Source organism: Vitis riparia, chromosome 13 (genome assembly GCF_004353265.1).
Source record: "Vitis riparia cultivar Riparia Gloire de Montpellier isolate 1030 chromosome 13, EGFV_Vit.rip_1.0, whole genome shotgun sequence".
Lineage (NCBI taxonomy): Eukaryota > Viridiplantae > Streptophyta > Magnoliopsida > Vitales > Vitaceae > Vitis > Vitis riparia.
The window spans coordinates 23,799,633-23,826,415 of NC_048443.1; the positions used below are offsets into that span (position 1 = coordinate 23,799,633).

The window sequence follows — 26,783 nt, forward strand, 5'->3', positions numbered from 1 at the left end:
CATATATTACCTTTCCTGTTTAACTCTTCCATTGTCTCTAAAAGAATGTTTGGTAAAATCTTGCAGAAACAAATGGCTTGAGCCATGAGACAGATAGGTTTGTTGTGGGAAGAAGTACTGTGGATATCAGTGGGTACCATCATGGCTCTGTTTCAAGCAGATTCCCCATTTCCCTTCCACAATATCTTCACGGTCTGTCTGGTCAGTCTGTGAGGGAAGGCCACAGTAGCTATTCTCAAAGATTTATACCTTCATACAGGAGTGGTCTTAGCTATCCCCACTTGGGACATGAAGCAGCTCACTCTGAAAATGGTTTGCAGTTCCCCTCAGAAACTTTTTCTTCCAGATATCCAAGGCCATCAGCTGCCAGTGGATGGCGTAACAGTTACAGGAATGAAAGATCAAGGATTGCTAGTGAGAGATACCAATCACTTTCTAATGCAGCAGACACCCATGCTCAAATGGAGTCTGAGGTACCAACTTATTATTGTGAGGCAAAATTTAGTTAACCCATTTGTTACTCATGGCTGCAGGGTTGAAGTAACTAGATTCATGAGTCCTAGTTTGGATACTTACAAACCTAGAACTGATATAATTGGATCACAAGGGCAAGACGTTTCACCATTTTATATCTTTATAACTCTTGATTATCGGATAAGATGCTATTGAGTCAAAACCTAATTCACAACTTCTTATAGGTAGGCATCCAGAGTAGATACAAAATGTATGTGTTGAATATAATGTATTTATAGTGTACAATCTTTCTTTCCTTTCTTAATATAGGTCACATATATGGTAGTTAGTTCAACCTAGCCTTATATATATATTTCTCTATTGTAAGAAGTTAATCATATGAATGAGAATTAAGGTTTTCTCTCTCTTTCAACATGGTATCAGAGCCAAGGGAGAAAACTTTATTATTTCTGGTTTACCCGTGTAATTAATTCCGGGAATCCGTCCAGTGACCGTGTTTCATTCCGGTCACCTTTTCCATCTCTCAAAGCTTTCCGGTCAGCCATATCGTGGTCAGAAAACCCTTATCACCGTCAACATTTTTCCGACGATATTTTTCGACACCGACCACATCATCAAGAGCGCAAAGAGGAGATCTGCAACTTTTCTGAAAGCACCGAAGCCAAAAACTGATTCACGGGCCTCCCACGCGCCGTTTTTCTCCTGCGGCCTGAATCCCACGCGCCGGCGTGCGAGGGCGTGTGACCCACTTTCTGGTGCCAAGCTTCTACCAACAGGCTCGTCTAGCGCCATCTTGCACTTTTAAGCCTCCGACAGTCCTCTCCGAACCCTACTTCTCCATTTTTTTGGCATTTCGGCCTCTGCGGGTCTTCTTTCAGCCTCCTCTGGCCTCCGACGGCAGCTCCTTTCCTTGGCCGAGACCTGTGTGTGCCTTGGGAAGGCCTCTTCTTCATCTCCAGTCACTTTTCTCCTTTGTTTGGGTCGCGACATACCAGGTTCTTCTCCACAGCTGTCATCCGATCTCCCTTTAGGGCTCTCTTCGATCCAAACGTGATTCAATCTCAGGTGAAGTGGATATGGCGACTAAAAATCCTATTTTTACATCCGTCATCTCTGGATCTCCTACTATCACATTGGAAAAATTGATTGGTAGTGAGAATTATCTCTCCTGGTCAGCGTCCGTGGAACTTTGGTTTATGGGACAAGGTTATGAGGATCTTCTTGCTACACCTGAGGATGTTATACCTGATGTTAACAAAGTGCAATGGAAGAAAATCGATGCACAATTATGCAGCGTATTATGACAATCTGTTGATCCCAAAATTTTACATCATCTTCGTGTCTAGAAAACCTGCTTTAAATTTTGGACTCAGGCTAAAGGATTATAAACGAATGATATTCAACGATTTTATAAGGTGGTTTCTGATATTGTTCATGTGAGACAGCAGGACATGAATCTGTCTACTTATATTGGTCGGATTGCGTCTCTTAAGGAGGAGTTCTTAACTTTGATGCCCTTCACTAATGGTGTTGAAGCTCAACAAATACAGATTGACAAGTTCTTTATGGTGTTAACACTCATTGGCCTCCGTCCAGATCTTGAGTTTGTCCGAGATCAGATTCTTGCTAGTCCATCAGTACCATCATTGGATGATGTGTTCGCTCGTCTCTTACGCCTCTCCTCTACTTAGACCTTGTCGATTGATGGCCCTTCAGATTCATCTGTGTTAGCCTCTCAGACTAACTCTCGAGGAGGACGTAGTGACAATCGGGGTCAAGGACAACGTCCTCAGTGCACCTATTGTAATAAGCTTGGTCACACTCGAGATCGTTGCTATTGGTTGCATGGACGGCCTCCTCGCACTGCCCACATTGCTCAATCATCTGATCCTTTGCTATCTCGACCTGACTCCGCTGCGAGCTCCACATCTCAGAGTATCACCCTTGCTGGTAGCGATTATGATGCCTATCTCCGATATTAGGCAGCCACATCAACTTCTGTTGCTTCTGTTGCCCAGACCGGTAATGTCTCTATCTGCTTTACTCAGTCTCCTTCTCTTGGCCCATGGATTCTAGATTCTGGAGTATCTGATCATATCTCTGGTAATAAACACATTTCCTCCTTTATTACTACTTCCTCTGCCTTACCTACTGTTACTTTAGCTAATGGTTCCCAAACTATGGCTAAAGGTATTGGTTTGGCTCATCCTCTCCCTTCCGTACCTCATCATTCTGTCTTTTATGCCCCTGAGTGTCCTTTTAATCTTATTTCCATCAGCAAAATAACTCGCACTCTTAACTGTTCTATCACTTTTTCTGATAAATTTGTGATCTTGCAGGACCGGAGTACGGGGAAGACGATTGGCATAGGGCGTGAGTCTTACGGCCTCTATCACCTCACATCACCTTCATCTCCTGCAGCTTGCATTTCCACTGATGCTCCTCTTCTCATTCACAGTCGTCTAGGTCATCCTAGTCTCTCCATATTCCAAAAGATGGTCCCTCGTTTTTCCACTTTGTCGTTGCTTGCATGTGAGTCGTGTCAGCTTGGGAAACATACTCGTATCTCATTTCCAAAGCATTTGAATAATCGGGCAAAGTCTCATTTTGAACTTGTCCACACTGATGTTTGGGGTCCGTGTCAGACCGCGTCTACTTTAGGATTTCAGTATTTTGTCACTTTCATTGATGACTATTCAAGTTGTACTTGGTTATTTTTAATGAAAAATCGAGCTGAGTTATTATCTATTTTCCAGAAATTTATGCTGAAATCCAAACACAATTCAATGTTTATATTCAAGTGTTACGCAGTGACAATGCTCGGGAATATTTTTCTACACCCTTTACTTCTTTTATGTCCCAACATGGGATCCTCCATCAGTCATCTTGTGCTCATACTCCTCAACAAATGGGGTTGCTAAACGTAAAAATCGACATCTTGTTGAGACAGCTCGTACCCTCCTCCATAGTCATGTTCCTTTTCGTTTTTGGGGGAATGCTGTTCTTACAACCAATTACTTGATTAATCATATGTCCTCATCTATATTACATAACCAAATCCCTCATTCCCTCATTTTTCCTACCCAACCTCTTTATTTCGTTCCTCCTTGTGTCTTTGGTTGTATTTGTTTTGTTCATACTCTCACACCTGGACAGGACAAGCTCTCTGCCAAGGCTACGAAATGCATCTTCTTGGGATACTCTCGACTTCAGAAGGACTATCGTTGTTATTCCCCTGACACTCATCGTTATTTTCTATCCGCTGATGTCACCTTCTTTGAGGACTCTCCATTCTTCTCATCCTCTAAATCTCTTCCCATTTCTAAAGTATTACCACTTCCCTATATATCCCCCCCTTCAGATGCGCTCTCTCGTCTTCTTCAGGTTTATCATCGTCGACATCGTGCTGTTGCTCCTCCTCTCTCTTCAGCTGAAGTACCTAATGACTCACCTCTTGTCCACCGATTTGTCCTACCTCGACCCTGTCATCTACTGACCATTTGCCTATTACTCTTCGGAAAGGTAATCGATCTACTCGTAATCCTCATCCTATTTATAATTTTTTGAGCCACCATCGATTGTCTTCATCCTATTCTGCCTTTGTCTCTACTTTATCCTCTGTTTCTCTTCCTAAGAGCACTAGTGCGACACTTTCTCATCCTGGGTGGCGACAGGCATGGTTGATGAAATAGCTGCTCTGCACTCCAATGGCACATGGGAACTTGTTTCTTTACCTCCTGATAAATCTACAGTTGGATGTCGTTGGGTTTACACTGTTAAAGTTGGTCCTGATGGTCAGGTTGATCGCCTTAAGGCCCGCTTGGTTGCTAAAGGTTATACTCAGATTTATGGTTGTGACTATGGTGACACCTTCTCTCCTGTTGCCAAGATTGCTTCTGTTCGCTTATTTCTCTCCATGGCAGCTATATGTCATTGGCCTCTTTATCAGTTAGATATTAAGAATGTTTTCCTTCATGGTGAACTTCTTGAGGAAGTGTATATGGAGCAACCACCTGGTTTTGTTGCTCAGGGGGAGTCTGGTTTAGTGTGCAAGTTACGCCACTCTCTATATGACTTGAAACAGTCTCTTCGAGCATGGTTTGAGCGTTTTAGTTCAGTTGTTCAAGAGTTTGGAATGCTTCGGAGTGAAGTAGATCATTCAGTTTTCTATCATCATAACTCTTCGAGCCAGTACATCTATTTGGTAGTTTATGTGGATGGCATTGTCATTACAGGCAATGATCAGGAGGGTATCCAAGGACTAAAGCAACACCTTTTCAACCACTTTCAAACCAAAGACTTGGGCAAACTCAAGTACTTTTTGGGACTTGAAATAGCTCAATCCAGTTCAGGTGTGGTTATGTCACAAAGGAAGTATGCCTTAAACATCTTGGAAGTAATAGGTATGTTAGAATGTAAACCTGTTGACACTCCTATGGATCCAAATGTCAAACTTGTACCAGGACAGGGGGAGCCTCTAAGAGATCCTGGGAGATATCGACGACTTGTAGGCAAACTGAACTACCTCACCATTACTCGACAGACATCTCTTTTCCTATGAGTGTGGTTAGTCAATTTCTACAGTCACCATGTGACAACCATTGGGATGCTGTGATCTGCATTCTTCGATATATTAAAGGAACACCAGGCTAAGGTATGTTGTATGAAGATAGGGGCCATACCCAAATTGTTGGTTACACAGATGCAAACTGGGCTGGTTCACCCTCAGATAGGCGTTCCACCTTAGGGTATTGTGATCTTATTGGAGGTAACTTAATATCCTGGAAGAGTAAGAAACAAGATATAGTGGCCAGATCAAGTGCCGAAGCTGAGTATCGAGCTATGACTTTGGCAACATGTGAATTCATATGGTTGAGGCACTCCTTCAGGAATTGAGATTTGGAAAATATGAACAGATAAAGCTAGTCTGTGACAATCAGGCCGTATTACATATTGCATCAAATCCAGTCTTTCATGATAGGACCAATCATATTGAAGTTGACTGTCACTTCATTAGAGAGAAGATCGCATCAGGGTGTGTTGCTACAAGTTTTGTTAATTCAAATGATCAACTAGCGGACATCTTCACTAAATCTCTCAGAGATCCTAGGATTAAATACATTTGTAACAAGCTTGGTGCATATGACATATATGCTTCAGCTTGAGGGGGAGTGTTGAATATAATGTATTTGTAGTGTACAATCTTTCTTTCCTTTCTATATAGGTCACATATATCGTAGTTAGTTCAACCTAGCCTTGTATATATATTTCTCTATTGTAAGAAGTTAATCATATGAATGAGAATTAAGGTTTTCTCTCTCTCTCTTTCAACAGTATGAGATAGTTAACTCAATGTTAACTGTTATGTGATAATATGATCATGTTAAGAAGTGTTTGATTTGCGCACTTGCTGACATTTGTCAATGAGGCAGAAGAAAGAATATAATATACATGTCCTAGTTCAGAACTGAAATAAAGTCTATGTAATAAATCAGCAAGACCTATCTATTAGATTTTATATCTCCCAGATCTGTAATTTCCTATATTGGATCTATATTGGGACATGGATTCGCATGAGACCCTTGGATTGCCTTTTTGGTGTGCTTAATGATTCATGCCTAGCTGGTGTATTACCTGTTGATTGGTGTTCAATCAACTGGTGTGCTTTGATTTCAGTCCTCAGATGGGAGTAATCAACAAAATTTATAAACTTATTTCACCATATACTAGGGTAGCATTAGTTAGTATAGCATAGTGGCTCTAGGATCGTCCACAAGGATGGGTTTTCAAATTACAACTGATATTAGTTCAAAAACTGAATTGGTGTTTTTTCTTTTCAAGGTTAGCTTTAAAAGAAAACATAAGTATGTGTGAAAGGTTGGTTTTAAGTGAAACAAAAAATAAAGTAACTGAAATTACTTACAAAGAAAAGTGCTTCTTGGAGTTTTAGATCACTAGGCTCAGGTTCCTTATACAAAAAGGAAGATTCCGGTCACTTGGATCTTTTCCTCGCTTTAGGGATTTAACATATAGTTATTTCCCGAACCAGTGTGGTACAAATGCTTCCCCTTAATGGTTTCAAACACTAAATCCCTGTAACTGGATCATCTTGCAATGGTTCATACCTCTCACCTGGTATTGGTCATTCAAGGTGATCCTTAACCTTGGATTACCCGTCAAAAGCTCGCAAGAGATAACTAATGGATGTCTCTTGGGAGTCCAAAAGCTTACCAAGTGTTGGCTATTCTAGATAGACCTACCTTTAAACCACCTCCCAGAGGCTCGCAAGAGATAAACTAGTGGATCTCAATGGACGGAGTCCACTTGCCTTACCAAGTGTTGGCCCAGCTAATTTTAAGGGATTTTAAGTTAATTAAAAAGATAAAAACCATTAACGGGTCACACTTTCTCTTCATTAAAAATTGAAACAACGAAACTTCCACTTTTGTATCTGGAACCTTACCTAGCTTCCTTCACTCCGAGAAACAAAAAGCCTAGTCACTCATCCTCTGGGAAAACATCCTCAGAGTTTGATTTGCTAGAAATAAAAATAAATGAGAAAACAAAATGAGAAGATAAGGCAGAGCAGAGCTCTGTGTATTACTTTCTGAAAAACTATACAAAAGTTCGTCTCTGAGAAAAACTCCCCAGCGATCTTTTTTTAAAAGAAAATTACAATAGATATTATATAGAGAGGCTATTCACCCCTCCTGCTAACTTCCCAACCAAAAAAACTTGTCATTGGTGGGTTACAAGGAGAAAATAGGGATTTACACACAAATATCTGAAGATAAATATCAAACGGAGTCGGTGCGCAAATATCTCAGATTACAGGTAGATTTCGCAAGTTCAAACGCAACTTGCGAAAATTTCGCAAGTTGAAATTGTCCATTTCGCAAGTTGCGAAATTGTCCTGCAACTAATCAGCTCTCTGTCCTGCAGCGATTCCTTTCCTCTTCCTATTTCGCAAGTTGGATTCCACAACTTGCGAAATTGCTGGATGGTTGATTTCTTCTATGATTTTCTTCCTTGCATCCTCGTTTGACTTTGGCAAAGGGTTATGAAGCTCCAAAGCTTAGTTTCTTCATGAATTTGAGCTTCAACTTGCTTTGCCATGAACTATACAAAGATCTCCCTCATTCTTGGATTGCTTTGGCGATCAAAAAGCTATGAATAACACCAAAACTTAACACAATTTGATTAGAAACGATTGCAAGGGTCCTTAACATGCCAATTGAGTTAAAAGGTAATAACTACTACTCAAAAGTGTCTAAAAAAGTTAATTACAAGTTATAAAATAACACATTTTGAGTAGTAATCACTTAACAATTCAACAAATTACTCTTTAATTTAATTGGATTAAATATGCTCTATTCTGAATGTGGATCGTTTCTATGATTACTCCTTAAACAGTGAGGTTCTTTCTACACGCTGGAGCTCCTTTCTTCATTTATAATGTTATTTACAGCTTGTAATGAACTCTTTGGCTCTACCCATGAATTATAGAATAATAGGTATTTTACAATGAGCTCTACCTATATAGTAACAGTATTTAATTATGAATGTTAGCTAGGTAGCGGGCCCTGTTTAGTCCATTCTTGCAAGAGTGGGAGCTTAATATTTCTGCTGATTTTCCCCACTTGATGAATACCCTTTGCCAATGGGGAGTTGCTTATGATCTTAAATTTAGGTGATTGTATTTGCAGTGATGGAAACCATAAAATCATATACAATATACACTTTAGGGGGATATGATAGATCTCTTTATTTTCAGATCGTGAATAAGTTGGTTATATTAATGAAAAGAACTCAGATTTTTTTCTTAGAAACTAGAATAATGAGTTGGTTATATTCATTCCTAAACTCTATGCTTAGTCTGGACCTTCAACACAACTAGGATGGGAAGGAAAAGACAGGAGGAATCTCGGTTTCTCTTATCTGGTTGCTATGAAAATTGAAAATTATTAAGGAAAATGAAATATATTATAAATTATTTGAAAGCTTATACATTTTTACTCTTAATCTCTATTCAAAAAGTGAATAAAGTAGGACAAAGAATGAAGAAAAATTTTATTGAATTCAAACTTACTCTTCATTTTCCTTCATTTTTTCTTTCTTCACTCTTTTTCTTTTCTGTATCCTTTTCTTCCTAGTTTCTGACATCAAAATGGAGCCTGGGCTTTCACCATATATTTGATCCAAGCACATCATGGTCCTCTGAATTCCCTGAACTCATTTATGCACTCCATTTTTTATGTCTTCTGACCCTTCTCATTGGCAGTAACTTGTGGGGTTGAGCCTTAGCCAGTTGTATCTGATGTCTTCCTCTAGACATACAGAACACTTGGTGAAGCACCCCAGTGTATGCAATTTAGATTCTGGATTCTCCTTGATTATAGTACTACTGTAAAGTGGATGTATTGCAGTTTTCATTTTGTTAATTATATGTCGCATATATCTGTTATTTCCATGCAGGCTGTCATAATGGTGGACAGCTCATCCTTGTATGGTTCCAGAAATTTGTTTGATCAGTATGGGGACATGAGGATGGACATTGATGACATGAGTTATGAGGTTACTATGTTCACATTGATCCCTTTACTTCCATTCTTATTGTTTCTAGCTCCCTTTAATTTTAAAGTATTGCATTTGGGGCAGGAACTTCTTGCTCTAGGAGAAAGCATTGGAAATGTCAGCACAGGCTTGTCTGAAGATATGGTCTCAAAGTGTTTGACAAAAACAACATACCATTCATCAGATCAAAACCAGGAGGAAGCAATGTGCACAATATGCCTTGTAAGAACTGTTGCACCTTACCTATTTCAATTAGACAGGGATTGACTTTCATTTTAGACCCAAAACATTGGTAGCAACCATACAAGTTAGATGGTGAAACACCCACGTCTTGATAGCTTCATATAGAAGATTATGATTAAAATCATCATGGTCCATGATTTTGAATGTCCCAATCTGAATATTTCCTCCAGTGCTCTTAAACATTACATAACAGCTTTGATTTGAGAAAGGTTTGCTTAAGAAACTCGTAGATCCGATGTCCTTTTGCTGGTTGGATTGGATAAGCAGTTTTAGTCTTAGGTGGGTTCAGTAAGATATTGGGTCCTAATTTCATACTTAAGAGCCGCCTCATTTAAAATATTTGTTGAACCAACAGAAGGCTGTTTATTTGGGTTCAAAATTTTCACAACTAAAAAACATTTAGATTTTATGGACCTGTTTGGGAGTTCCATATGATAACCTGTAGGGCATGAACTTGAACAGTGGAACTCAAGAGGCAAATAGAACTTGGGAGGTGTTGGATCATGCTCTCAAGAATGTTGCATTATTTCTTTTAAGCTTTTAGGAAGCCTGTCTCATAACTGTTGCTTTGCAATGACAGGAGGAATACAAAAGCAAGGAAGAAGTAGGGAGAATGAAGAACTGTGGTCATGATTACCATGTGGGCTGCATCAGGAAATGGTTGTCACTGAAGAATTCCTGCGCCATTGCAAAGCACCAGCTCTTGCAGATGGTTTGAAGGAGGAATGATTCATATTTAATCTCCATGGGATTTCTTAACTCAATTGTTAATGTACATATGGGAGACTTGTTTCTCAATTAGGAAAATACTGGACATATCTTAGGAAAAACATGGTTTGATGATCTCAATCCATTTTTTCTTTCATTGTTTCTATTCAATACATATTAGGCTTTTGAACAGTTGTGGATAATAGTCTGAAAAAAGGGAATATAAATATCAGGGATCCAAAATTTAATACCCTGCTTCTTGAAGGAAATGTCACGAACGATCTTGAATGCATTTCCTATGCTTGCTTTCTCCCCTAGTAGGATGGTTATTGCATAGCTGGAAATTCCTTCATTGTTATCATTTAGTTATTGCATCTCCACTCACCTAAATTTCCAATCTGTGCAGAGATGAAATGATTCTTTACGGCAACGGAAAAACAAAGTAGATCCAAGTATGGTTGTGGCTTATTCTTATTCTTTGTTATTTTTGTGGCAAAAAGGTTCTCAAGAGGGAGAATATAACGAGGTTACCTAAGCTCTTTTCTGCAAATCACTCAAGTATCCAGACAAAATAAAGGAAGCCCAGTTTTAGTCAAAGATCCCTTTGGTTCAGTTTGCTATTACAAAACACTTCTAAAATTAAAAAAAAAAAAAAAAAGCCTCCGTTCTTCTAACCCACCACCAAGCCAAACGACGAAATAAAATATAAAAATAGCAAATCTAGGTAAGAGCATGGAGAGTCCACGGCTGAGACAAGTGATATCCTCTCGTCTGCTGCAAAGGAAATGCAGCCGACAAAAATACATATGGATTCAAGAGTCAGTCGTAGGACCAATTAGGAATTAGCTTGAAGAGTTGAAAAAGCAGTGTACCCACAGTGAGGGTCCTCTTTCAAAGGTTAAAAAACCGAAGGGATCAAATCCACGACTTACGCGTGAAAAGCATATAGCTATTAATTTGTTTGAATATGGGACACCAACAGTGAAGGAAGGTTCCTCAGATGAATGATTGCTTCTGTCGACTGTCCTTCTCTATGTTGACTGGGGAAGCCTGCCTTTATTGTTTTGGCCTCATCTCATAAAGAAAGGAAGGTTCACGAATGACCAATCCCTGTAGGAACACTCTGAATTCCGAGTTTTGGGTCAAAATGGACCATTTTTGAAACTTAATGTTGAAAATGAGCACATTTTGAAACTATTGTTCAAAATGACCTATTTGATGCCACATCATTAAAAAATATTTTTTTTTCGTCATTATAGTGAAAGCCGCAGTTGGGAAACGCGGCTTTATTTTTGCACTAAAACCGCAGTTGGGAAACGCGGCTTCAGTTGGGAAACGCGGCTTCATTTTTGTACTAAAGCCGCAGTTGGGAAATACGGCTTCATTTTTACACTAAAGCCGCAGTTGGCAAACGCGATTTCATTTTTGTACTAAAGCCGCATTTGCCAAACGCGGCTTTATTTTTTAACTAAAGCCGCGGTTACCAACCGCGGCTTTAGTTCATTTTTATTTAAATTTAAAATTTAATTAAAAATTATTAAATTACAATTTATTAATGAAATTTAAAAATATACTTAAATAATAAATTATTTATATTTAAATTTAAAATTCTAGTATTACTTCAACAAACATAAATTGATAAATAGAAGATATTATAAATGAATGTTTTATTTATTAATAAATTAATAATCTTAAAATAATAAATTTATATAACATATAAATAATATATAAAATTGTATAATTTATTAATTTAAGATATTTAATTTGTTAATTTTTAAGATATTAATTTATTTATATTATGATAAATTTATCTTTATCGAAATAATAGTATAGTAGTTAATAACTGAGATTTCAATTATAATATTTTTTTTTTACTTTCCAATTTAATTAAAAACTATTAAATCACAATTTATGATTGAAATTTAAAAAATATACTTAAATAAAAAATTATTTATATTTAAACTTAAAAATCTAGTATTATTTCAACAAACATAAATTAATAAATAGAAGATATTATAAATGAATGTTTTACTTATTAATAAATTAATAATCTTAAAATAATAAATTTATATAACATATAAATAATATATAAAATTGTATAATTGATTAATTTAAGATATTTAATTTGTTAATTTTTAAGATATTAATTTATTTATATTATGATAAATTTATCTTTATCGAAATAATAATATAGTAGTTAATAACTGAGATTTCAATTATAATATTTTTTTACTTTTAAATTTAATTAAAAACTATTAAATTACAATTTATGATTGAAATTTTAAAAATATACTTAAATAAAAAATTATTTATATTAAACTTAAAAATCTAGTATTATTTCAACAAACATAAATTGATAAATAGAAAATATTATAAATGAATATTTGATTTATTAATAAATTAATAATCTTAAAATAATAAATTTATATAACATATAAATAATATATAAAATTGTATAATTTATTAATTTAAGATATTTAATTTGTTAATTTTTAAGATATTAATTTATTTATATTATGATAAATTTATCTTTATCGAAATAATAGTATAAATAAATAATTTTTAATTAAGTATATTTTTTAAATTTCAATCATAAATTGTGATTTAATAGTTTTTAATTAAATTGGAAAGTAAAAAAAAAATATTATAATTGAAATCTCAGTTATTAACTACTATACTATTATTTCAATAAAGATAAATTTATCATAATATAAATAAATTAATATCTTAAAAATTAACAAATTAAATATCTTAAATTAATAAATTATACAATTTTATATATTATTATATGTTATATAAATTTATTATTTTAAGATTATTAATTTATTAATAAATAAAACATTCATTTATAATATCTTCTATTATCAATTTATGTTTGTTGAAATAATACTAGAATTTTAAATTTAAATATAAATAATTTATTATTTAAGTATATTTTTAAATTTCATTAATAAATTGTAATTTAATAATTTTTTAATTAAATTTTAAATTTAAATAAAAATGAACTAAAGCCGCGGTTGCTTTAGTTAAAAAATGAAGCCGCGTTTGGCAAATGCGGCTTTAGTACAAAAATGAAACCGCGTTTGCCAACTGCGGCTTTAGTGCAAAAATGAAACCGCATTTCCCAACTGCGGCTTTAGTGCAAAAATGAAGCCGCGTTTCCCAATTGCGGCTTTCACTATAATGACGAAAAAAAATATTTTTGAATGATGTGACGCCTACGTGGCATCAAAGAGGCCATTTTGAACAATAGTTTCAAAATGTGCCCATTTTCAACATTAAATTTCAAAAATGGGCCATTTTGACCCAAAACTCCTGAATTCCGCTTCTATCTGGTCGTACTACGCCACTAAGGTCTCACTACTTATTTTGACTAACTTTCATCCCCAAATTAACTTCGAAATATCACAATGCCACTTTGTGGTATATACTTTCGATGCCAATCAATTATTTATTTGGAGAGGGAGGGAGTGGGGGTGTGGGGTCACCTGAACTTGCTCATATTCATGGAACGGCAGTGCAATCAAACATATTTTAATAATTTACAGGAAAAACATCCAAAATCGGGAGGAAATATACAGAATGCCAATATTTATCATCAGTGCAAGTCACATATGAGAAGTCAACTTCAATTGAAACAAATTTACAACAGATGATGGTCAAATTATTTTATGAGAGAGAGAGAGAGAGAGAGAAAGAAAGAGAGATGTAACTTCCCCAGGTTTTTGGGCGATCAGATTGAAAAAGTCTGTTCCCATATTCATGGAGGAACAAAACTATATTTTAAAGTTCCCAACACTTTTGAAAGAGCTTTACAGATATACGAAACCGTGTGATAACATAAATTCCATTTTGGCATCTTTGATGAGAAATCTACATCAGCCCTCAAATGGTTCTTTTAATTTGAGGTTCAGCACTTAGCTCTCAAATGCTTCTCCTGCAAAATATTGCTTGTGGACCATCTTTCTGTAATCTGCAAAACAGGAAAACAGAAATGCCCAAATGGCTCTTTTCAGTTGACTGGAATAAAACAATAGTATATACAAATCATCTAGCTCGGAGCCCTGCATTCAATGATATTGTTCAAGCTTCAACAAAACCTAGCACAAATAATTCTAATATAGAAGCCCGAGGTTTAACATTCATTAAAATTATACAAAGAAGAAAGACAAAATGGATGGGAGAAAGATGAAGATGAAAAAAATGAACCCAACCTTCTTGATTGTTCCATAATGATGCAGCATAGCTGTTGAGAGGACTCTCTATGTTGGGCTCTGTATGTCAGAAACAGACAGCAAGGCACAGTGATGACAACAAACAAGAAAAAAAGGACAAAAAGCTAAAACATGTATGGGAAAGTTGGCATACCTCCCAATAGACTTTGAATGGATAAAAGAACGGTTTTGCAATCATAGGCAGAAGACCACTTGTCCTATACCAAAATATAGAGGGTTGCATCAGTTCCGTGAGAAAATTTTCGACATGAAAATAAAGAAAATCATCACTCCAAAGGTTTTAAACTTCAATAAAATTCTAGAATTCAAGGGTCATTTCGAATTTAAAGATTTTAAACATCAAACTTGGATAAGGACTGACTTCAATGTCAAAGGAAAAAGGATTAAAAGGATCCATCTTTACTCCCAACTATTATATCCCAGTGATCTGCAGCTGAATAGCTACTTTCATGACTCATCCAATTAGTTCAATTTTCAAAGCAGAGGTTATCATAAATATAGGACCATTAGATTGTTAGTCACCAGAAATTTGCAATTCAAAAACTTCTAGCAAGTTGAGTTATACCTGAAGGATGTCAAGACAAATGTTGCCAAACTGATCAATATTTGGATGGAAGCACATTGTTTCAAACTTAACTTGGGGTGGCTTGAAAGGGTAGTCAAGGGGGAAACGTAATGAAAGTTTATAAGATAAACCCTCATACACAGTTCCATTTCCACCCATGATTGTGCCAATCCAGGTAAAAATGCTCTCGCTTTCAGGGAAAGCAGATACCCCAAGATCTCCTCCACTCATCTGTGCAAACAGACAAATATTAGATCTTAATAAACAAATGAAGAAAATTGTTACGTGTTTTTTTGTTCACTTTTATTGATAGGCACAGAAAATTGTAAAGAATTTAACGATTTTTAGGAAGAAAGAAAATTCTACAAACAATTTCTCAGTTTCTTATTGAATAGGTGACAACAAGACTCTTATTTAATAGCTGGGATCAAAGCAAGACTCTCAATGCACCATGAATCCAAGTATTTTTACAGGCCAGAGCTACAGCCAAAATAGAAGATCTAGTCCCTAGACTCTTATAGCTACTTCAAACATCCTCACAAAACTTCCTTTTAACAATTGTGATGTTTAACTTGACACTGAACATGACACATGTTTCTAAACAAAATAATTAAAGCCATTCCATACTAGTGTTTTTTATTTTATTTTTATCAGAAACAAGAGATGTATATATTAATGTTAAAGAAAACATAACAAGGATGAGGAGTCCTCCCCACAATTACAATTCCCATACCAATGTTTGCAATACTACCCTAAACAAAAGATTTTATTACTAGTTTCATTTAAGAAAATGTAAATAAATAAATAAAGGGGGGAGAGAGAGAGACAGGGTTGGGGGAAGGGGAGGGGAGGAAGAAAAGAACAAGAGAACATGGAATGAATAACATCATAGCATTGATGTTTCTTTTAGAAGCTCCTATGAACCTTTCACTTAAGTTGCAGCTATTGAAGTTTATAAATGGCACGTGCAACAATAGAGCACTTCTTCAATGTCACCTCCAGTTCTAGTTATGGAGGGTTCACAGCATCACAGCTTCTTCCTAGAATTTTATACTGTCACTCTAGAAAATTGAACCTATTCATTGAAATGTTTATTAAAGTCACAGTCCAGACTCTACCCTGTATGAGGTCCCCCATGTATCATTTACTTAAATTTGAGTTTTGACAATGAGAAGAATTTCAAATCATGATACATCTTCATGGAAAAGAGCCTTTTCTCATTATTGGTATAAGTTATCATCACGAAAAAAGGCTCAAAAATGTATACCCTCTTGCACAGCCTGGTGTTTTATATATATATATATATCAGAAACAGAAGATTTATTAATTACTGTAAAAAAATCATGAGAAGGATGAGAAGAACAATCTTTCAAGTTCCAAGAGGTTCACATCATCAACAAATAACTCCGTTTGGATCCATTTCCCTCTCCCAAACTTAACCTCCATAGCATTTGGGTAAATATTGTCCTCTTCATTACAAAGTTTTCTAGTATAGTTGTTCCATAAGCAGAGACGGCTCTAAAAGTTGGGAATTATGCATTTACCAAATTATTGAACTCTGAATGGTAATACGAGCCTGACCTCTAAACTCCACAATCCACCCTTCTTTAAAGGCAAGGGTAGGCAGTTTTGCTGCACCTAATTGGCTCTTACTCAAGAATAACACCCACACCCCACCCCTACCTCAAAATGAAATTTCTGTCACAGGTCATGCCCCATCTGGCCTCATCAGCTCAGCTATTGGTGAGGGATCAGTCAAAACTGGTAAATGAAATCGAGTAAATGCATGAGCATCATTGAGCATAACAAAAAATTTGAACACAAGTTGAACATTTTAGGGCTTGTTTAGGAACTCTGTAAAACAGTTTCATGGTCTTTAGAACAAAAAAAGTTCTCCAACTTAAAAAACCATTTAGCAAACTTTTTATTAAAACAATTGTTTTTTTTTTTTTGATCAGAAACTAAGAAAAATATATTAATAGAAGAAAAGATACAAAAGAAAGAAGAGACACATATTTTTAAAAAATTGTTTGAGATTTGCTTTACAATTTGTTCTGAAAAATATGTTCTTTAAACAAAGTTAAGGTGTTTTCAAGTGTTTTTTATAGAGTTGTCTGAGAAATAATTGAAAATATGGAGAATAATTTAGAACTCTTAAAATTGTGCATAAATACGCAGTACCTTGAAGGCGAATAAGCTAAGAAAATGGTTTTTCATATTTGTGTTCCCCAACAAAATTTTGTTCATGAAAACAATTGAGAATTGTTTTTATGAACTGTTCTTAAAACTGTTTTTTGATAACTATTATTGAAAACACAGCCAATCAGGCTCTCAAGTTTTTGTCTCCTCGACGAAAACTTCTGACACTAAATATATTTTGACAATAAATTATTGAATATTTTAGAAAAGTTCCTTTGAAGTTTTCTTCCACTCCCATTCTCCCTAGTCCTCCCTAGTCCTACCCATGGCCAACAACCTCAACACATGGCCAGACAATCATTTAACCCAATTAATTTCAGGCTAAAACTAGTATTCATGGTTAGCCTGAGTCCAATGCAGCTTTCACAACCCACACAATGCTTCACCCCTAAATGTCCTGTCAACCACTCTCAATGTATTTTGAGGAGAAAAAGAAAACCACAGGTTCCAGTGACATTTTGCACCTAACCACAGCTTATCAACTAAATATTCAACATCAGTTAGTTCAAAACTCCACTTAGTTCCACAAAGATTTTTAAAATGTTTTGCTCATTAAGATTTGCCTGCCTATATTTGAAGTGTGACCATCACTAAAACCTGACTACAACAAAAGACAAAGAGAACAAAAGCACATACAGAAGAAGGCTACTAAGCAGGGAAGACATCACTTGAATGAAAAGTATTTCCCCAATATATATATATATATATATATATATATATATATATATATGTATATATGTATGAAAGTAAGGATCTAAGACCTAAAAAAATCACATAACCAGAAGGATTAAGTTTTTTTTTTAGCTATCTACTTTTATTTTAAGAGTTTCCAATAAGTTACACTATTCACCAAATACAATGAAATAGCCAATTGCATAAATGAACACCGCTTTTTTTGAGAGGAAAAAAAGGTGAAATCATCTACAGTTGGGGAAACATTACTTAGGAGCCATTTTTTTATCATCTTTTCTATCTTTATCTCAACCAATTCACTACTTTGACACCCAGAAAAGACGGTACAACAAAAATGACTAGCCTATGACACCAAAATATATAGAATTACCTAAACCAACATCACTAGCTTAAACATCAAAGAACTCAAGGACAAGAAATTTGAAAAGAAAGATCCTTGATATCAAGATCAATGCAATACCAGAAATCAACAAAACCCAGATTCAAATAAGAAATAGAATACTATATAAGAAATCAAATATGGTAAAGGAGAAAGAAAAAAGGAAAAGATGAATATACCATGAGGGCCATCAACTCTTTTTGAAGCCTGAAATTAAAAATAGATAACATAAGAACAGGCCATGAAAAGGACATAAAACATGACCAGATAACATAGAATTAACCGAGCAAACCTTGGAGTGTGGGACTTGAGGAGAAGGTAAAGAATTGGCTTAAAAAAATTTTAATTCTGGAACCAATGCTTTTTGAATGGAAATTAATTAGAAGGGGATTAAGATGAATTTTGCATACATTTTTAAATTCCACCACTGTATACATTTTTTAATTCCACCCAGAGATGGTGGAATTTGGAGGTTGATTTTAGCACTTAGCTTTTCAATAGTAAGGGCCAAAAGTGTCCGATAAAACATGCGTTCATGTTCCAATTTTTTGCGATGGAAATTCCTTTCCTTGTCTTCATAATCATTAAGTCAATTCCTTTTTCTCAAAGATTTGGTTCCAAACAGGTACTAAACTTTCTGTTTGGGCGCTCAGAAAGTGGACGAAAGAAAAGACAAAAAACTCAAATACCAGTCCCAGATTTCTCATTTTTGATCCCAAGAAAACTAAAAACCACCCTAACCCTAATCCAACTATTTGGCCCAGCTAATAAACTTAGATAGTCGTTCACTTTCCCGAAAATTGACATAAAGTAAAACGCGCTCATCCAAAATTTTCTTCTCTACCTTTTCCGCAAGTGAAATAAAAAGAAAAAGAAAAGGAAAGAAAAAGAAAAATCCGAGAAAGGAATACAAAACATCATATTCAAATTTTCCGTCCTTTTCCTCTTTCTTCTATTGACCCCCAGTTTTCTCCACAACCGAATAGAAAATTCAAGAAAAAGAAAGTGGTAAAACCAAAATATAAAGCATCAGATTCAAAATCTTGGACTTCCCTTAACTTTCTCGACAACCAAACAGAAAGTAGAAGAAAAGGGGAGAATGAATACGAAATTGACCTCTGAGAAACGGAACTGGTGTCGACGGGGTTGGGCGCAGCTTTGAGCTGCTTGGATGGAGCTGCGTGCGCATGGTGCTGATGCTGCTGCGGAATTGAGGAGTTGTCATCCACCGGATTGGGCCGGACCTCCATGGTTTTCACAAGATGAAGATTGAATCCGTTGGATCAAAAGAACGATCAAGCAATCAAAATGGATTAAGCGATGAACTGATCTCAGCGTGATTTTGCGGAAACGAAACAAAATCAGAGAAGCGAAAAGTAGGAAACGTTTTTATAAAGTGTTTTTGAAAAGCAAATTCACAAATCCTGTAACTCCTATCTGTTTCTCCTCTCTCTGCTTATTCTTTATTTTTATTCTCTCTCGACTCTCGACAGCGGAGGTTTGTTGAACGAGAGACTTCGTAGATGGGCATCGGTTTTAATTACCAAACTATCCTCCTAACATATAATAAATAAATAATAAAGTGATTCTGAGGAGTCACTGTCGACAGCGAATGAATTTGAGATAATGTTATCTAAGCAAGTTTTAATGATCATCACCCAATATCCAGTTGCCCGTTTCCTACACCTATAATTAAAATAATTTAATTTATTTTTTACCAAAATAAAAATTTTAAATGATTAAAAAAATAATAAAAAAATATTATAAAATAATTTGAAATTTTCATCACCTTCTTAATGTTTCTTTAATTTCTTTTAGTACAAGAGGTGGAATAAGCAACCATCTGTATTTGTGTCAAATGTTTCCTAAGCACACGTATAACACAAGATTTTAATCATGATTCAACAACAGGTAGGAGTAAATTAAAGGTCTGAAACTAAACCCCACCATGGTTTGTTATAACCGCCACCAGATTCCCTCCATGTCAATTGCCAATCCAAAGCCTCTATAATGCGTGTTTCCACTCATTCCCAATGATACTGTCCCATGGGTAAGGTGGCGATGATGGGCAAAAACCTTTCCTTACTTGATTGGAGTTTGGAAAGCTCTTGCAGGTAAGGTTTCTTAATCAAGATTGACGGTGGGTGGGTGATAACCGATAAGTGATAAGAACCCTATCAGGCTCTCTGCATCGCAGTTCAAACTGGGCCCCTGCAATAATCAAAATTAAAGTAACGAGTCCACTACTATGGTGGATGAATGAAGTGCCTAGTCAACAAAATTCCCTTGTTTTCCAGATTTTATTCATTGAATATCTAAATATTATGTAAATAAATATTCATTATCTTAGTCTATACAATAATACAAATCCGTGTGGGGTATCCACTTTGAGGCCACTTCTTTATTGCCCTCACTGGCATCAAGGAATACCTTCAATAAAAAACTGTAAATGTAACGACCCTTCTTCCAATCGTGTAGATTTTGTCCACTTTAAATCCAAAAGGATCTTCACGACTTTAAAAGTCATCTACAAAGTTAAGAGATCTCTCTATCCAATGTAGGATGTCACAAACACCCCCATGCAGTCCCACGGAATTGCAAGACCAAACAGACAAACATCCTTACGGGACTAAACAAACCCCTATAGAATTCGGAGATCGGCTTTGATACCATTTATAAATGACCTGCTCCCAACCGTGTAAATATTATCCACTTTGAACTCAAAGAAACCCTCATAGCTTTAAAACGCATCTATAAAGCTAAGAGAAGTCCATACTTATATAGTGTTAGAAACTTTCCATCTACCCGATGTAAGATGTCACATTAAATCTTATGAAAATATTTCCATCACAATAAATATCAAAAAGATAATTATGGAATCTTGAAGGAAAACCACACATCAAATCATTTCTTCATCAAACTTTGTGGCCCAAGCCCCTAAGCAAGCTCAGCAGCTTGATTAACGTTTAAAAAATGAATTATTACTCAGTGTGGAATGAAAGCTACAAGAAAGTGGAGCACAGCCAGAAAAAGATATACACAGAAGGATTATCATTATCAGGAATAGAAAAGGCAGAGAATAAAGCATACTAGCTTGAGACCACCCTGCATTAAATTAAAACTAAAGAAAAAAAATTACAGTAGTCATAGTCTTGCCTCAAGTAACAGAACAGCAGTAACTTTTTTGAAAGCAAGACCCAACATCAAGGTGGGAAGATGGGAAAGATTGATGCCTGAGAGACACTAGAGAAAAAATTGACCATAGTTTAACGCTTAGTGGCAAAAGAATGTGTGCTTTCCAGATAGATAAGGCACTAGAAAATTTAACTGGGGAGATGAAAGTAGCACTGTTTTCAAGGTGGGATGTTGGACAACCAAGAAACATGGTCATGAAAATTGAGATGAAATAATCATAGATGAGTAAGGAAGGCAAATGTCAAAGACTAAGAGAATTAGGAAATCTAGCAACCCAACTTGGGGAAACAGGGAAATGCAATTAATGGCAACAGTGGGATGTAAAATGCCAGATGATGATAGTCAAAGGTGCTAGAACAGGAATAACAGGAATGTTTGAGGACATTGGTCTGAGGGAAAGAGCCTCATTATCTTTCTACACAGTATATGATGTCCAACATTTATCATCTTTCTAAAGACACATTTATGATATTTCTAAAGACATATTAGAGAGGGAGGAAGGGGGTGGGGGGTCTAATAATGAATGCAGAGATGATGTGCACCTGTATGAGATTGCTCTGGTCCCAGAAATCAACCACTCTGAAGAGCAACAAATCTTTTCAAAATATCCCGTAGATCTCTTTTTCAAGTTGTCAATTCGTATCTCAAGTTCATTCAATTAATATAATCCGTGTAAGATGCATGGTTATTCATGATACCAAATAACTTAGAAATGACTTAGAAGATACCCCATAGCATTCAAGACCTGTTCCAACAACTGAGCTGCCAGCAGAACCACTGCTCATCTGTCAAAACTTCAATTTATTGCTCAGTATCCATGAGAAACAAATGCCACACATGTATTCATAAAGGATACCCTAAGCAAATTTCAACTATCTATCCAGCATCCAAATTAACTGCAAGGGGAAAAATCTAATGAAAATAGGACATCTTTACACCACATATGCTTCCAAAATTTAACATTTCATCTTGTTGCCACTAAAACTACTTTGAATCAATGTAGACTGCAAAACCCATTGCTATGCCCACATTTCACACCACGATTTTTCTCATATTTTTATTCTATGATAAATGATGTGGGAAATAAAAAATAAAAAAAAAAGAGTAGAAGTGTATATGCTATTCACAATAGTTAAGTGGGTTAAAATTCATAACGAAAGGAACGGCTCGGGTAAATCCAAAGAACAATCATGAGAAAGAGGGTTTGTATAGTCCACCGACCTGTGCGCAAAGGTCCAACAGGATGGAGCCCATTACTTGAAAAGTACCTCAGCGAACACTCAATAAGAAAAGATGGGGGGGGGGGGGGGGGGGGGGGGTGGGGGGGGGTGTGGTGGGGAAGGGGGAAACAAATAGCAATATAAAGTGTAAGGATTACAAATCTTTAACTTCATGCTTATGTCATTTTGTTTCCTCCTAAAGCTTTGTTGCTTTGTTTTCTAAGTTATGGCAGCTCCATGAGCTAATGAAGAGGAAGAATAAGGAGAGAACACTCTCACTTGTGGTCTCAAGTACTAACAGCATGATGACTCCTCCCCACCCAAAAACACCAAAGATAGATTGGCACCCAAAAAACCAAGATGATCGCTTGCAGGAGAATTTTAGTTTTCAAACAATGTCAGCAACAGGGGAAAAAAAAGTTACATTTGTAGGCAAAAACTATGGCAGAGCCTTGGCAATTCAAAAATCAAACAACGAAGCATATATATATATATGTGTGCCGCTGCATATGTTTATTAAAGTGCTTCTATGTTGTGTACATATGTGTCCGCCAAATTTCATATATGTTTATCGCAAATTAATTGCTATGGTTTAAGCTATTAACGAGATTCCACTACATAACTGGCTGAAGAAAAGCTTTATCTTAGATTTCTAATGAGTTTATTGAACAAATCTCCCAACAATTTAGCAGGGAGGTGCATGTTATTCCTAAATTGTACTCTAGCTATCCATCTGACGGAGGCCATGTGTGCAAAACCAAAAAACCAGTCATGAGTTTCTGATTCAAGAATGATATATCCAAGTACTGTAGAATGCAGAACTCGAAATTGGAGCAATTTTCCGCTTTGACATCTGAAACGTAATCGATCATAAAACCTTCCAAAATTTTCCATACAATGCGATTTGGAGAAATGAGAAACACTAGAGGCGCAAAAATCAATACAAGCCTATAGACCACGGTAGGAGAACAGAATCAAAACACTAAGACGTGTCACAGTGTTAGAGAAGATATTGAAGAGATCCTTGATCAAGCCACTCCACCAGATCTATGGCGATAGATCTTACCGAAGACATGAAGAGCGGTGACGAAGCCGATAAAGCAAAGGCTCATCACGAGAACCACCGTCGGAGTAATCTTCAAGCCCGGAGCGTCATCGGTGTAGAACCGGAGCATGTTGCTTCCGCTGCTGCCACTGCCAAACCCGCCGGAGCCACCACCAGCGCTCCCCGTTCCGAGGCGGCGGCGACGCATGCCCGCGGTAGCTGCAGCAGAGCCGCGCGGGCCATGCCGACGGTGGACGGACGGGAGGTAACGGACGATGAGGCCTGAGACTGCGACGAACCTCTCACCATTGTAGAGACAGAGAGGATGATTTGGGTTTGCACAGGGAGTTTGTGTCCCCTACTGTGATTTAAAGCGGCCGGCCGACAAGAAGCGATGATATTATAGTTCTGACAGGCTACGTGGGAGCGCCACGTCACACTAACGGAATTTCAGGCTACCGTGAAGGTTTTATAACGGCTCTTTCACCGGCTTTCACCCTATTTCTGGAATGGAATTGAATGATCCTCTTTACTTCCAAATTTCATTTTCAACCATCTCAATATTTTGCAAGGCTGAGTGTGGTTACGAAAAACTTAAAAAGAAATAAAAAAATTTTAAAAACTTAAAATGAATTTAAATTTAATAATTCATTTTTATATGTGACTTTGCAATAATAAAAAATAAAATATATTCAAACTTAATTTATTTTTATCTTTTTAAAATAAAAATTCAAAACTAGTTGGAATCATATTTCAAAGTCATTTAAGAAATTTCACTTTAATGTTCTCGGTTTAAAATTAGCGCATCATTCACCACAAAAAAGTCTAAATTTTTAACAACTCACTCTCAATCCAAAATACACTATGTGGCATAAATATAAACATTTGATTATGAACTAGTTCTATACTTTATTGACGAAGCGAATTATATCCCAAATTATAGGATATACTACTACACTTGAGATCTGATGTGCATTGGGCTAGGTCTACTCGACTATTTTGATGACAAGATTGATAGAACTAAAAACTCAATTTCAAACACTTAAAAATGGGATGTCTAGTTGGATTATATCCTAAACCTTAAATTAGGAGTATGCAATAGTTTGGCAGCCATTGGTGAGCTTGTTTCACAAAATGATCATTTGATTGATCCATATGGTTGGCGGTCTAAGAATATTATGCTTTTGTTACATCCATCAACAATAGATCATCATACTTGCCTAGCCACCATAGAAGAAGTGCATAGTTTGTTCTTGAACTATGAGTTTCGTTTGGAGTAACCACGTTCTACAACTCAACACATTCCCTTATAGGCTAATGTTGTAACATTTAATCATAATAGGAATTTCATAAGCCTCCCATCCTTCAATCTTACCATAATAAGTCTTTTCCTTAGTCTCCATTTTTGCACAACAACCAACCTCATTCTTCCTTTAGTCCACATAAACTCACAACATGACATTCTAGGTAAGCCTCAAGTACCTCCATTTCATGGTCAACAAAATCCAAAAGAAAATTTCCAAGGCAATGGCACCAAACTATAATCCCTAATTTGTAGGAAGATTGGACATACCACCCTAGTGTGCTACCATAGTGCCAACCTCAATTATCAACCTCACATGCTACCTAAAAACCTTAATACCATGATAACACCCCTTACCATGACCCAACCATCTCAACAAGACCTCAACATTGTGGCATCTGTTCAACATTCGACAGATTATGCTGGAATTGGTCCTTGGTACATGAACTCAGGAGTAACCCACCATTTCACTCCTAATCTTACTATGCTATAGAATCCAATATTGTTCCAAGGCAAAGACCAAGTGATGGTTGGTATTGGTGAGAAAGTTTTCATATCTCATGTTGGTAATGTCCTATTGCCTTTCTTTAGTTCCCCATTCACATTGAAATACATTTTTCATACTCTTACTCTCTCTAACAACTTACTTAGTGTTACAAAACTATATTATGATAATAGAGTATTTGTTGAATTTTATCTTAATTATTTCCTTGTTAAAGAAGTCATAAAGAAAGTCCGTCTTCAAGGTCAACTTGATCATGGCCTCAATCGCGTTCAACCTGTTTCATTCTCTATTGTCTCAACAACACCTTAATCTCTTACTATTGCATCAACTCTAACCTCAACTCTTTTTATCTCCTCTAACAAGAATAATTTTTGGCACAATCACCTTGGTTATCTAGCTTCCCATATAGCGAATGGTGTCTTAACTTATTTTGATGTGTTAAAAGCACTATAATCAATTTCAAAATTTTGTTCTTCATGCCAAATAGCCAAAGTCATAGATCACCTTTCATTCTTTTAGAATATAAATTAATGAAACCTTTTAAATTAGTTCATTTTGATTTGTGGGGTCCAACACCTATTCTTGTCGTGAATAGAATGTGTTATTTCTTGTCGTTTATTAATGAATTTCCTTACTTTACTTGGCTCTATCTTCTCAAGACTAAAAATGAGATTTACTTAACCTTCTTAAAATTTAAAAATGTTGTTGATACTTAATTTGAAACTAAAACTAAATCCCTTCAAACAAAGTGGCGTGGTGAGTTTCGTCATTTTTCTACTTTTCTCTCTTCTCATGGTATTCATCACAAATTCTTATGTCCTTACACACCACAACAAAATGGCATAAAAATCGCGATGTGGTTGATGTTAGGTGGACCATGTTCACACATGGTGCTATGTCATTTTCTTATTAGCCATATGCCATTTATATCACCACTTACATTATAAACAATCTTCCTACTTTTGTCCTTGATCATAAATGATCTTAACCCTCTATCAAAGGCCTCCTTCATATTCCTCTCTATGAGTATCTTGTTGTGCCTATTTTCCCTTTCTAAGTAATAATGCCTTGATATATATATCAAGGCATGTGATTTTCATTGAATTTGCTTTGCCATTTAAAACTTCTATTTCTAATTCTACTGCTCCCTAGATCTACTTCTATATATATATATATATATATATATTCTCTTCCATACTTTTTTTTTTCCTTATCCAACTGTCGTTCCTTCCTCCACCCTTTCTTCTACTTCGTCTCCACCTCCACCCTCTCATGTCCATCCACTTACTGGTCACCTGTACATAGGCATGTGGTTTTCAATAAATCTACTTTGCCAATAATAACTACTTCTATTTTCTGATTCTACTGCTCCCTCTACATTTTCCCTTCCATACTCCTTTCTTCCTTACATATCCAACTTCCTTTCCTTCTTCCACCCTTTCTTC

At 36.0% G+C, this 26,783-nt stretch overlaps 2 protein-coding genes and 1 pseudogene across 2 annotated transcripts in view; 1 reads left to right on the forward strand and 2 right to left on the reverse strand.

Moving 5' to 3' along the window:
* Nucleotides 1–10,263, forward strand: part of LOC117929350 — a 43,714-nt gene extending 33,451 nt beyond the window's left edge. The window contains exons 4-7 of the mRNA XM_034849641.1: nucleotides 67–473; nucleotides 8,950–9,048; nucleotides 9,133–9,270; nucleotides 9,872–10,263. Of these exons, the coding sequence (XP_034705532.1) occupies nucleotides 67–473; nucleotides 8,950–9,048; nucleotides 9,133–9,270; nucleotides 9,872–10,009 (782 nt within the window). The 3' untranslated portion in view covers nucleotides 10,010–10,263. The remainder of the gene's footprint in view (nucleotides 1–66; nucleotides 474–8,949; nucleotides 9,049–9,132; nucleotides 9,271–9,871) is intronic.
* A 3,312-nt stretch (nucleotides 10,264–13,575) lies between these two features.
* Nucleotides 13,576–19,782, reverse strand: LOC117928730 (probable ubiquitin-conjugating enzyme E2 C). The gene is made up of 6 exons (XM_034848725.1): nucleotides 19,187–19,782; nucleotides 18,250–18,277; nucleotides 14,800–15,030; nucleotides 14,368–14,431; nucleotides 14,214–14,273; nucleotides 13,576–13,972 (listed from the first exon to the last, which is right to left on the reverse strand). Exons 1-6 carry the CDS (start codon nucleotides 19,318–19,320, stop codon nucleotides 13,917–13,919), a joined length of 573 nt encoding a protein of 190 aa, XP_034704616.1. The 5' UTR covers nucleotides 19,321–19,782; the 3' UTR covers nucleotides 13,576–13,916.
* A 3,453-nt stretch (nucleotides 19,783–23,235) lies between these two features.
* Nucleotides 23,236–23,974, reverse strand: LOC117928731 (annotated as a pseudogene).
* Between the last annotated feature and the right edge of the window lie 2,809 nt (nucleotides 23,975–26,783).